Here is a 13,851-nt window from a genome sequence, read left to right on the forward strand (position 1 = left end):
CTTCAGCAATATGGTACACTGCTACTCAGAAGTTTTTACGTCTTTTAACCCTTACCCTAACTTGAGCTATTCTGTGCTTATGAAAAGAAAATATATAGCTAATAAGTACACTCCTTATTGCCACGTGCCTTAAGAGTCTAATTTGTCTTACCACAGGAAAGCATCATGACCAAAAACATCCTAATTAACATTAAATAGCAGTAACAGTAAATGTCCACACAGTAGTTAAGTTTCTGAACAGGTCTAAAATAGGTCTCCTATGCCATCACAAAAAGTCAAATACACTAAACAAATGGGTATCCAATACACACTAAGAGGTATATCCTAATTTATCTGCACAGCTCTTCAAATGAGTGCTGACTGATGAAAGGCATAGGGAAAATGTATCCCAACCTCCTCACTTGACCAGAAAAGGAAAAGCCCAGTTTTCAGCTGTTCCCCTATTTACATATTTTTCATCTCTAAGTTCATTTTCTCCAAAACACAATAACATTCATGAGCTCATAATCTGAGTACAGGCTTTCTTTAAAAGCAACCATTTAAACATACAATGATAACTGGTTAAAAAAAAAATAAAAACTTCTACAATTCACGGTTTTAAAGAATACTTCAGGAAAACCACTAATGCACACAAAAGCACATCCAAATCCTTTCTTGGTTCCCACAGTTCAAATGCCAACAAAGCTACTGAACAGCTGTGAAACAGACTAATACTGAGAATTGGAAAAAGTAAACAAAGCAACCCACTCCACTACCAAAATGAGCAGTACAGAATTTTTAATGAGAATGCAATTAATTGACTTTAAAAACAAAAGATGACATTTAAAGAAAACATAAAAAAGGAAAAAGGATTAAATGAACAAGGCCAACATTTTACTGGTCTCTTACTCTGGCAGCTTTTTTGTTTCCCCTTACTTCATCCACCCAATTCATTCTCAACTAAAAGCACTCCCTTCCACTCTGAACCTCCTTAGAACCTCCAAGAGTTATTCCCTAAAAATTCAATAAAATTTAATTCCCTAACTAAACCCATAAATGCTTTTTCTCCTTCCTAAAGAATACCATACCACCCTAGAGAGTTAACACTCTTTCCCTTGGCTAAGCTTTATGAAGACATCTGCCACCGTTAAATGAACCACCTGATGATAGCTTTTGACTCATTCTAATACTCAAATGACCATCTGCTCTACATTTTAATGACATCTCGCCTAAATTCAGTAACTTAGAGTATTTACATAGCTTAAGTCTTTTTGCTGGCAAATTTTATGAGACCAGTAAAACACTATGGTCGAGATCAATAACCACAAGTTTCTTAAAAGAGCCAAGAAAAACAGCTCAAATTCATAAAGCACTGATTTAAGTAAAATGTTAAATTTCTATAGAGAAAACATGATTGAAAGAGAGAAGGTTCTCACTACAAGCAGTTCACTATGTGAAGCACTTAAACATGGAACAAGAATATGTGAATTATCACTTTGTATAAGAACAAAAGAAAAAGTACACAATGTAAATGTTCATTAACAAGAGAGTGAAGATATGTATTAGGTATACAATGGAATACCTAAAATGAACGCTCAAGAGCCACACAATTCAACATGGATGAATCCTTCAACCATAATGCTGAATTTTAAAATTATTCAAGAATACAGAATGTTGCAAATAAAGTACTATGCACTGTTTACAGATATATACAACACAGCATAAACGTAAAGAAACCCATGGGAATTACTAATTTCTACACAGTGGTTACTTTAGGAGAGGAAGGGAATGAAACTGGGAAGAAGTACAGAGAGTGTTTTAAACATTAGAAATGCTTTATTTCTAGATAGGTTCACGTTTATTAATCACTTATCCACTTGGATATATTAAATACTATGTAATAAATTTTAAAACTTTTTTAAAATAAAAATAAGCATTCCTAGTAGACTAGTATAGTGCCTAGTTAATCCTCTAATCTTTTGCCCTAATTAAAAGATTTCACCTAACCTCAAAAAATAATTTACAAGTCATTAACCAGTGTTTAAAAGCAATTACTTGCTGTGGCACAACCGTTTGCTGATGTCACTCAGTCAAACAAGAATTCCTATTTCTGATTTATGGATTCATTCGATTTTAACCCCAAATCAATGTGACAAGTTTACAGAGATTAAAGAGGGTTAACCAACTTGAGTATGCATCTTATTCTTATTCTCCCTGAACCATCAAAGTACTTATGGTTTAGAAACTGGCTGAAATGTAATTAAAATTCCTACTGAGGGTGAGGCCTTTGTGACCTGCCAGCTGGTTGGTGTACTCCACATTCCTTACTCTTGAGAAACAGTAAATTAGTGAAAATAGTATTGTTATTATTAATAATACTAACCACTACTTAAATCAGTACCAAGCTAGGTGCTTCACATATATTTTATTAACTTTCCCAGCAATACTAAAAGGTAGGCATTATTATCCTCATTTATAGATGAAGAAATTGACGATACGAAGGCATACGTTAGTAAGTGGTGGGCTCAAATTCAAACCCATGTGAGGAGGCTGATTACAAAGCTTGGCCTCTTATGCTTTTACCCTATGAGGGTTTTTCCCTCTACTTAGCTCTGATTTTATTTGAAGAATAATTACATATCTAGGGCATCATGTTCCCCATTCAACCTCTGCACTAAAAATATAAGTTATTAAATCCTATTCTAATATTCAAATAAATCTCAAAGAGATACATTTTTAAAATTGAAAAGATTATCTACTTCTTAGTTAATTTCAAAAGTGTTGTAGAGTGAAACACCATCTACTTCCAACCAACTTCTGTTATGAGTTAAGGAGATGTCTTTGAAAGTGCCTCACCCAAAATCTACAACTTTTTCATCATATCTTTTCTGTTGGACAAGTTATTCTCTCATCTATTTTTGCAGCCTCTGCTACTCTACTTTATTATAAGCTTGCATAATAAAATTACAATCATGCCTTACACAGTCCAAACAAAAGAAACAAGGCGTCAAATTAGGCATACAACTGGCAATTTTAGTAATATATTTGTTATTTTTAGCACTTGTTACACAAGAGTAGAAAATTAATGAGGTCAAACAAAAATAAGAATTTTATCCACTTTATTTTTTTCCTAACAGATAAAAATTCATTTTTTCATTTTACAAGCAAAACACCTGTGTACCTTGACCTACTCCAACTTCATTTTACAGGTGAAGAATTAAAGTTTTAAAGAGACTAATGTTATAAGGCAGGGGGAAAAAAAAAGACTGACAAACCTAGATTTGAATCTCAACCATCAACCAATTACTTATGAAATCTTGGGCAAATTAGTTCATTTCTCATAGCCTGTTTTCTCATAAGTAAAATGAAGGCTATCAAAAAACACTTTTATGAGGTTTAAATGAGATAAAGTATATAAAAAGCTTAGCATAGTTCCTGACACATGATGGGAGCTCAGTAAATGTTAGTCCATTCCCCTAGTTAACGAGGCCACGTGAGAAAATCTAGAATGAACAAATACCTTGACTTCCCTACTAAGCTCGTGCATTTTCCACTACTCCATGATAAGAGACTGGGAAAGAGGGGTGAGCAAGGCACCACAATGTAAAAATATTACAATCTCAAGCTTTTATGATTTATTATCACTAGCCTTGCAAAACTCCCAAAATTCAAATAATGATTTTTAACATCAAAACGTTTCTACCCCATTTCTTGATTTTTTCAGAACAAAATTATCATCAAGAAGATAAATCCATCCCAGGAGAAAGCTATATACTCTTATCATGAGTGTGCTTAGAGAATATAAACTAACCCTAACCACAGCAAGCATCTACAAAAGTAAATATGCTCCCAAAGGCAATCCAAAGCCAGAAATGAATGTCTGGACTACCTGCTGCATTCCATTATCTCCTCCATTAATTTAAACCCCACCTTATCTTAGTTGCGTCCTACAAGTTCATTTAAAAGCCCGCTGTTTAGAATTCAGAACCATTTTCCCTCAGAAACAAAGTTTTAAAGATAACTTAGGTACCAGACTATTTCACAAGAACTTATTTACATAGAGCTAATCTATGGGCAAAGATCAAAATTGTTCCTGTGTTCCTAGTTCCATCTGAGGAGGTGGTTTAATCGCTGTAATGCAAACATGATGATAAAAAAAGGCAAGCTAAACTGGTATGGGGACATATGAAAGTATATGAGTAAAGAAACAGGCTTAGGAGAATGAGGAGTGTTCTAAAAAAGCCATTTCCCTACAGATACTTAAAATGCATAAGCTCCTGCTTGGTGACAGTGCAATGGTTTTCAAAGTGAAGTACATGACCCAGGAAATACAAAAGATGATCCTCTGAAATTAAAGAGATAAGCCCACAATCTCTTATCTGTTCCAAAATCCCAAAACTCTTAAGTTTTCTGTAAATGAGCAGGAAACTCATTTAGTGGTAAATCCTGATCTGAACAAACAAGAGGCTGTGTAGTCTTTATTTACCCCCTTAGTATAACCATTCATATGCTTCCTGCAGAAATACTGGTGTATCTGATGACAGGGTGCTGCTGTGGACCTGGAAGTGGGCATTAACAAAAGTTTATAAATTCAGTCCCAAGCATTCTGAATAAAGCGTTGTGGACCTCCATTAATACTTTTATATTTACTATTTTTCTTTTTTTTTTTCTTTTTTCTTTTTTTTTTGGCCACACCACACAGCTTGTGGGATCTTAGGTCCTGACCAGGGATTGAACCCAGGCCCTCAGCAGTGAAAGCTCGGAGTCTCAACCACTGGACTGCCAAGGAATTCCCTATATTTACTATTTTGCTAAAAAGCTATGAATGAAATTAGGTTATTAATTGTACATTATTCAGCTGATAGTAGCACCCTCAGTGGGTCTCCACAAAAAAAGGAAAAAAAATCACACACGGAATACAAGGTGTACTAAAGGTGAGTGGGAGTTTGACAGCCTGAGGGTCTAACACTGTTGCTCACTTCTTGCACATTAAGACGGACTGCACCTATTTTGTGCCTAGTTAAGCAGTCTTGTGGAGCCCCTCCTAATGATACAAAACAACATGTTGATTATCTTGCAACAAAGTGCTTGAGGGTCAAAATTAAGAATATTTCCTTTTTTTTTAAATAAAATAAGTATTCCCAAATTGCACACCTTTTCTGGAATGAAAAGTGGTTGTTAACGGTGTGCTCCCTAGAAGATACATATATTTTTAAATTATACCATTTAATCTATCCCTTCCAGGTAAAGGTGATGTCTGACAATAAATAAGAAAATAAACGCAGTCCAAAAGAAACTAGAGTAAGCACCGTGAAAACTGACATTTGGAGATACTTCCATCATTATATGGTCTTTAATGCTGAAACAATGTGTACCACCAATAAACTCTAATATCTGCATCCATAAAGGAAAATCACTTTTATTTTAAATTCAGTGGATTTTGAATTTATTTATTCACAATGTAAAAGTGAAACACTGTCCAATTCGTTTGTTAGAAATGATCAGCATCAGAAAAGATGGAAAATTACTAGCTAAATTTCAATAAAAATGTTTACTGGTAAATGGGATAGAAAAATAAGATTGAGATTTGGTAAACACATTGTATTAATCAGGGTCCAGTCAGGAGACAGGAAACCACACCACTTCTAAAAATGGGGAAACAATGAAAAATAGTATTATTAAAATGTAAGAGGCGGGGACTTACATGGCGCAGTGGTTAAGAATCTGCCTGCCAAGGCAGGGGACATGGGTTTGAGCCCTGGTCTGGGAAGATCCCACATGCCCCAGAGCAAGTAAGCCCATGTGCCACAACTACTGAGCCTGTGCTCTACAGCCCGCGAGCCGCAACTACTGAAGCCCGCACGCCTAGAGCCTGTGCTCCACAACAAGAGAAGCCACTGCAATAAGAAGCAGGCACACCGCAACAAAGAGTAGCCCCCACTAGCCACAACTAGAGAAAGCCCATGCGCAGCAACAAAGACCCAATGCAGCCAAAAATAAAAATAAGTAAATCAATTTTAAAAAAGAAATAAATCATGGCATATTAAAAAAAAAAAAAAAAAAGGAAGAGGCTTAAAGGAGGGGTCTCATAGGGCTGGGATCCAGACTTTTAAAGAGCGGTTGCAACTGGCAGGTGCTAGCGTCACGGGGCGGGGGGCGCACATCAGGCTACTTCTGATGGTGTTGGAAATAAGCAAACTGGAATCAAATACTGACACTGAAATCCTGCTCAGTGAAATGATACCTGTAGGAAGAGCAAGCAAAACAAGAAAGAGTATATCCCTCCCCACCCCCAGCCCAGCCTCAGGGGCAGGAGCGCAGAGGGTGAACTGAAGGCAAGAGACAACAGCTTCATAACCAGCAAGGACACATCAGAAATGCACTTCTTCCCTTTGGATCTATCGTCTATCTTCGTGAGGTCTCCTGAGAGCTAGTGCGTCCAACAAAATCAAGAATGGAAACAAACTCAATTTAGAATCAGACTTGATTTACTAACATACTAAACCAAGATTTCCAAAAACAATGAAGAAAAATCACATTGCTCTCATTAAAAAGAAAAATAATAATTTGATGAGATGAAAAGCAAAATACCAAAATACCACCCTGAGGTTAGATCCTTTCAGTCTAAGTCTTTATCCTTTTTCTACATATATTTTTCCATAAAAAGAACTTTTAGTCTTTTTTCAAACTTACATAAAAAACACAGTATTATCTCCAGTATCTCTTTGAAATCTACTTTTTCACTCACCATATATCTGATAAATATAGGCTAATTCTTTCATTTTAACTGATAATATTTTATTGTATGGGACTCATGCAACATAATATACTCTACATATAAATTTTCTGTCACTTCAAATTACTGCTTTTATGAACAAGACTGCAGTGAATTTCTTTATACATATCTCTTTATGGATGTGTGCTTGAGAATCTCGTGACATAACATTTAGAAGTAAATTTTCTCAGTTGCAGGATACATGAATTTTTTTTTTTAATTTACAAGATGTTGCCAAACTGCTTCTCAAAGTAGTTGTACTAATTTACAATCCCACCAGTAACTTGAGAGTTCTGATTTCCCCATATTCTTTATCAATGCATACTATTTTTAGACTTTTAATCAATCTAAATGGGGTGAAGTCTCTTTTTTTAATTTGTATTTCCCAGGTTAGCTGTAATTTAGCTGTATGAATAGATATTAGCTCTTTACTATTAACATTAAATCAAATTTTCAAAGGTAGAGGGAAATTTATATTTAAATTGATATAATCCATTTATTTCACTGCTAAACGAAAAAGCTAGCTAGCTGGCTTCTAACTTCTAAATGAAAATTTTCTCCCACACCAGGTAATGTAAGTATCTATGTTGCCCCTGAGCACACACATACAAGCATAAATATTAATAAGCCAATTTTTCTCATAAAACAAAAGAAGCTTTATGAACAAGGTGAGTTTCAGTAAGATCTGATAGTTTAGAGATATGACCATGTCACATCTTCTGCCAAGAGCAGAACTTGGCTTCAAGAGTGCAGGATGACTGGGACTTTGGGCCACTGTTTGGAACAAAGAAAACATAAAAGATGAAGAACCCCAATAAAGTAAAAAAACAATACCATATAGTAAAGGCTAACCAGCTGAGCTGGAGAATCTGACAGCCTCATGTGCAGCTCAATTAGTTGCTTTGAGAGCAATTACTTTGCAAAAACTCTTTCACAGGACTGATATGTTTTCTTAAAGGAGGCTAAAGATAATTACATGTAATAAACTACCTGTCATGTTGGATACACACAGAAAAACCATTCATCTCCAACAATGTTACATTAAGTTAATCAAATAACCATATCACAGACTAGAATTATTTAAATTTCCTAATCAATTTTCCCTCAGGAAAAGTAATACAAATGGTGATCATTTCTGAACTACTATACTATAAACGGAAGAGAGAATGATGAGGAAAAGCAATGAACTGGGTTTTCATCCCTACATCTGCCATTCACCAGCTTTATGACTGGACAAGTCTCTTCATCTCTCCAAGCCTTCCCTTTTATCTGTGTTAGGCTAATATCTATCTAACCGCAGATCAAATGAGTCCAAAGTTCTTTGAAAAGAGCATTTTATTCAGAAAATATTCATCCAGAGCTATGGCTTTGCTAGAAAACGGAGATACAAGGAACACACACACACACACTCCTTCCTCTCAAACTAATAAACTCATGCAAAAGACAATTACAACACAGCATACCTGTGGCAGTAGACAGAAGCACAGAGTGCACTGTGGTCACACTGCCTAGCAATTAAGGAAGGTGGAAGAGAGAACCTGGTGGGCAGCTACCGGGAAATACATCCAAAAGCAATACCTAATCCAGAGAGATAAGGCTGTAAAGTTTAGAACGAGAATATATATTAAGACAGCATTATATCTGCAAACAAATACATATATTAGAAAGCTGTTTCGGGACTTCCCTGGTGGCACAGTGGTTAAGAATCCGCCTACCAATGCAGGGGACTCGGGTTTGAGCCCTGGTCCGGGAAGATCCCACATGCTGCGGAGCAACTAATCCTGTGCATCCCAACGACTGAGCCTGCGCTCTAGAGCCCGCAAGCCTGGGTGCCACAACTACTGAAGCCCACGCACCTAGAGCCTGTGCTCCGCAACAAGAGAAGCCACCGCAATAAGCCCGCGCACCGCAACGAAGAGTAGCCCCCTCTCGCGGAAACTAGAGAAAACCTGCACGCAGCAACTAGGACCCAACACAGCCAAAAATAAATAAAATAAAATAAATAAATTTTTTTAAAATAGTAGTTAAAAAAAGAAAGAGTAGTGTTTTTTGGTTTTTGTTTTTTAAAAAGAAAGCTGTTTCATGTTCCTTTATTTCCTCCCCTTCTTCCTGCCCAATAATGTCAGTCTCCAAAACTGAAGACATATATTACTGACAAACAATGAAGGCTTGGAATCAGCTGAAGGGAAAAGGAAACAACAAAGAGCCTGGACATCTCAAAAGACAAGCAGTCACTTAGCATCCTGCAATTCAAAGTGTGTCCATGAGCCAGCATCATCTGCATCACCTGGGCGCTTTTAAACTACTCTTGCTGAATCCCACACCTACTGAATGAGAATGTCTATTTTTAAAGGTTCCCAGTTAATCTGCATGCTCACTGTCCGTTTGAGAAGTACTGACAGAGGGATAACTATTTCTTGAGATCTTCAAGTTGATTTCTTGAGGTCCTCAGTTGCTGCAATTTACAAGGAGTATTAAAACTAGATGGACTTTCATCACTTAAAACATTGTTTTAGCAGATGAAGATAAAAAAGAAGACATTTTACATAGTATTTAAAATAGATAGGATCTATAGGAAAATCAAGTTTTCCTTACAGGTGCCATTAGTAAAAAACCTCTCACAAAATCTCATCCTTTCCAGGTCTGGCATCCTATTCCCCAAACATTGTTCACACAAGCCCTGTTTTTTCCTAAGACTCTGTCCCCTGATAACACTCTTTTCTCCTGTAGTTCTAGAAACAGATCAGAAGAGAAAGAGGAGGCCTCAGAAAGGCAACGCTGAGGGTTATTAAGCCATTTCACTTTTTATCCAGGGTCAGCACTTCTAGACCTTCGATTGAATAATGACGTCTAAGGAGCTGGTCCACAAATGACCTAAGAAGCACTCTTTGCTAGGGGTGGAAGAAAAGTACAAAGAACTGCCCCCTAAACAGCCTGGACCAAAAATACCAGAAACTAGTTTTAAATAAACCTAATCATCTATACTCCTAACTTTTGTTATCCATACCCAGGAGAGTAGAAAGAACTTTTATAGGAAACCCACATTTATTTTCTCCACTCTTTCTCTGGTAACAATACAACACTGTAGTCAAGTGACCAAAAAACAAGCATTAAGTAAAAACACATTTCTCCCCAAATCCTATAAAATCAGTACCTAAATGATAAAAGCTCAACTATACCTACTTGATTACAGACTTCACAAAATTAACTCCAAACTTAATTCACCAATAACATATATATTTTCACGATCTTCTTGCTCACGACAAATTAACCAAATATATCTGGATACAAAATAGAAGTTATATCATTCAAATATATACTAAATGCTACTCTTCTCAAGGTTTTACTATCTTAGACCATAAATTCAAATTTATCATGTGTCACCTGAAAGAAAAAAAAAACGAAGCTTCTGTGCCAAAATGTTACAGACCCCACATACAACCCTCAGACCAAATCTCCAACACACAGTAAGAAATATCAGAAAGATTCAAAATGACTCAACCATTCCAGAATCCTTAATTCTCAGGAAAGTTTCACAGAATTTTATTTTAAAAGCTACCCATTTCTTAATTCCCAAACAGACTGCAATAAATTTTCTGTTCATATAATGTGGGTAACAAGTAAGGAACAAAGAATGAATAACCAAAGACAATCTCAGTTGTCCTGGTAAATATTACAAGACTTTTAAAAACTAACTATGAAATTTAAGAACACAAAAGGCATAAAAATGTAACACACACCTATGTACCACCACCCAGTTTAAGACATAAAACTTACCCAAAAAATTACTACACTCCACTTCCTTCAGTATAAAGAGAGCCACTCCCTTGAACTTGGCATTTATTATTATTTTTTGGTACACTTTTACCACATATGTACATATTCCCAAACCAATGAGTACCAACCTGCAGCAATCATACCTGGCAATGTCTGAAAAATGTTGGGTTATCATAACTGCAACCAGTGGGTAGAGGCCAGGGATGCTGGCCACAGTGCACAGGACAGCCCCCTCCAGCAAAGAATTATCTAATCAGTCCAAAACAGCAATAGTGCCAAAACTGAGAAACCCTGTCCTAAACAACAAACAGTACTGTTCTACATTTTAACATACTATACGTTTTCTTTTTAAAGAAACTTTACTTTCTTGCTTTATTTGCTTAACATTAATTTTCTCCAGAAGTGTTTTTAAAATGTTTGCTAACAGAACCAGATGAACAAGATGAATTGATACATACCAACAAATTAAATAATGTGTAAAATTATCCTGTAAACTAAGATTTTTAAACCTCTGAAAAATACCTGTTTTTACATAAGATAACGAAACTATTTACACGACAGATATACTCCATACTAGAAAACATACAGACAACATGAATATCCCTTCAGAAATTGCTGTAGTACAGGATTTGTTACACTTTACTTTTACCCTGGAAAGATATTTAAAATTCCCCATAAACCTACAATTACTGATCCCAAGATGCCTCCAAATTATTGAGCTCACTTTAGCTTGAGCTAGCAGGAATATGCCCCATACAGTGTTGTAGGAGGGTAAATTGGGAAAATGTCTTCCCAAGGCATTTAGTCAACATCTCTCAAAGTATTAAATATGTGCACTCTTTGATGCAGCAATTCCACTTCCAAAGTACTCAGTACACATGCACAGGATATATGTACAAGGAGTCATTCAATGCATCACCGTAAATAAGAAAACCTGAAAGAATACAAATGCCCATCAACAAAGCACTGGTTAAATAAATTACTGCATCCAATCACTGTAATATTATGCAGCTATGAAAGAATAAGGCAGACATCTATGTGCTAACATGGAACAATCACTAATAGGTACTATTAAGTTAAGAAGCAAAAGTACAGAAAAGAATATAGTGTATTACCACTGGGCCTTAAAAGGGTTGCAGATTTACAATACGTTAATACATATGCTTGCAATGAGTATTCTGTAAGAACACACAAGAAACTGGTCCTGCACATAAATCCTCTGCAATGTTTAAAAAGCCAGCAAAGAAACACAATTTTATGAATTATCTCTTCAAAAACTGAACTGCCTTGTATTAATTTCCTTTTTATTGGTGCTAACAATAACTACGTACCTATTTCAGGATTTGTTAGGTTTTGCCAAACTCAATCATAAAGCTTTAAAAATAGCTTATTTAAGCATCCTGAAAATTATCAAATTTTAAATTTGAAACTATTTCCTACTGAACAGAGTACCAAGGATAAATCTATGTGAAAATGAATTCGATTAAATTATTTTGAGAGCAAGCTTTCAGTTTATCATATTATATAAAAATCCTAGAGTCAATAACAAACAGTTCCCTGAAATTTGGTGAATCAAGAAGGACACTGACTCATTGCTGTGTTAATGGATAAGTCTCTGATATAACCTTACAAATGAACTGAGACGTTAAAAGATATCAGGTGTCCCCTATACCTATCTTCCACTTGAAAAGAGTATTTAACACAAAGAAAGGGTTCAACAGCTTATGCTGTTTTTCCCTCTATTGGTATAAAGATACACAACGAAACAAAATGAAAAATCATTCCACAGGGTACTAAGTAGCAGCATTCAGCTACTGAACTCCATGTCTTTCTATGTGTTAGATGAGGAGGAAAAAAGGCTATCGCAACAAATCCGAGGTACCAACGGCCCCTCGGCAATTGTAACCGGTCAACTAAACACCATATGGCAAGGCAAGCCTCCCTTCAGACACTCGTCACTCGGTGGCTGATTAATTTCAATGGCTTATTAGACAGGCCTCTCTAGACCCCTTCCCTAGAGGAGAAAGAGGAGGGGAAGTGTCTGGGGTCTTCCCGGTGCTTTGTGCCTTCCAGGCTTGAAAGCATCCCCATGATGGTGCAGCCATCATTCCCCTTGGGGATGGGACGGAGGGAAGAGAAGAGGGGTCTTTTTTGTGAGTTTTTGTTTACCAGGTATTGAACCTAAAATTCCCTTTGACTCCTTCCCCGCTCCCTCCAGCCAGGCGCTGCACGGTAGGCGTTCCACCACGGGCTTCTCCCAGGCCTCCCGACGCCCCCGCACCCCGCCTCGCCCCTGCCCCCACGCGCGCAGGCCCCGGGCCAGGTGGCCGCCGCTTACCCGTGGGCGCGCTGTCCAGGATACGCAGGTCGTAGGCCCCGGAGCAGCGGTAGTTGGCGGCAGTGCCGTTGTCCCACACCACCACCACCTCCTCGGGACTTTCGAAGCTCCGGACCGTGCCCACGTGGCCCTCGCCGCCGTCCTGCTTCCCCCACTTCCAGTCCGGGCCGCGCACGACTCGGGCCCCAACCCCTTCCACCATCACCCGGTTATTCCTGGAGTTACTCATCGGGGCCCGAGCGGTGGGCTCCGCCGCCGCCGCCGCCGGGGGACCCGTGAGGGAGTTGGGCCCGGGCCGGACTCTCGGCGCCGGCGGGGGCGGCAGCGAGCCCCGGGGGACGTGAGAATAACTCACGGGGGCGGCGGCGCGGTCCCCGCCGAGCCCAAAGCCGCTCCCCAGCCGTCGCCGCCGCCGCCGCGCCCCCCGCTCGGACTGAAGGCCGGACTGCAGCAGCTCCGAGGCGGCGGCGGCGGGCGGGCAGAGAGGAGGGGGCCGTGGGCGGGGACTCCCCCGCTTCCTCCGGGCTCCCCGGCCGGGCTACAGCGACGGCCGCCAGGAGACCACGCTCTCCCCCGGCCAGGAGCACGGGGAGCACAGGGGGCCGGGGGAGGTTAACCCCGGGGAGACGGCGCGGGCGGCGGGGAGCAAGCTTAACTGCCGGCCTATTTTCTCCCCTGGGCCCTCGCTCCGGGGTGGACGCCCGAGCGCCGGCGCCGCCTCCTCCCCCGTGGGCAGTGATGGTACCTGCCGGCGCCCGGCGAGCGCCCGGGCCCAGGGGCCCCCTTCTCTCTGCCCCCGCGCACGCCGCCGCGCTCCGCCCAGCAACAGAGTCTCCGCCGGGCGAGAGCGGCGCCACATCCGGGTACTGGCGCACCGAAGGCCGCAGCAGCACGTTCTCTGAGGGATTAGGACGGGGCTCCTCAGTAACAGTACGGTGGAAGGGTTTTGGAGAGTCGCGCGACTGAAGAAGGCAGAGAAAAT

At 39.3% G+C, this 13,851-nt stretch overlaps 1 protein-coding gene across 1 annotated transcript in view; it reads right to left on the bottom strand.

Annotated features, from left to right (window-relative positions):
• Positions 1-13,261, bottom strand: part of MIB1 (mindbomb E3 ubiquitin protein ligase 1) — a 113,158-nt gene extending 99,897 nt beyond the window's left edge. Inside the window, exon 1 of the mRNA XM_029223352.1 lies at positions 12,870-13,261. Coding sequence (XP_029079185.1) covers positions 12,870-13,098 — 229 coding nt within the window. The 5' untranslated portion in view covers positions 13,099-13,261. The remainder of the gene's footprint in view (positions 1-12,869) is intronic.
• Between the last annotated feature and the right edge of the window lie 590 nt (positions 13,262-13,851).

The sequence above is a fragment of the Monodon monoceros genome, unplaced genomic scaffold, assembly GCF_005190385.1.
Source record: "Monodon monoceros isolate NGI ecotype Baffin Bay Population unplaced genomic scaffold, NGI_Narwhal_1 Super_Scaffold_1, whole genome shotgun sequence".
Taxonomy (NCBI): Eukaryota; Metazoa; Chordata; class Mammalia; order Artiodactyla; family Monodontidae; genus Monodon; species Monodon monoceros.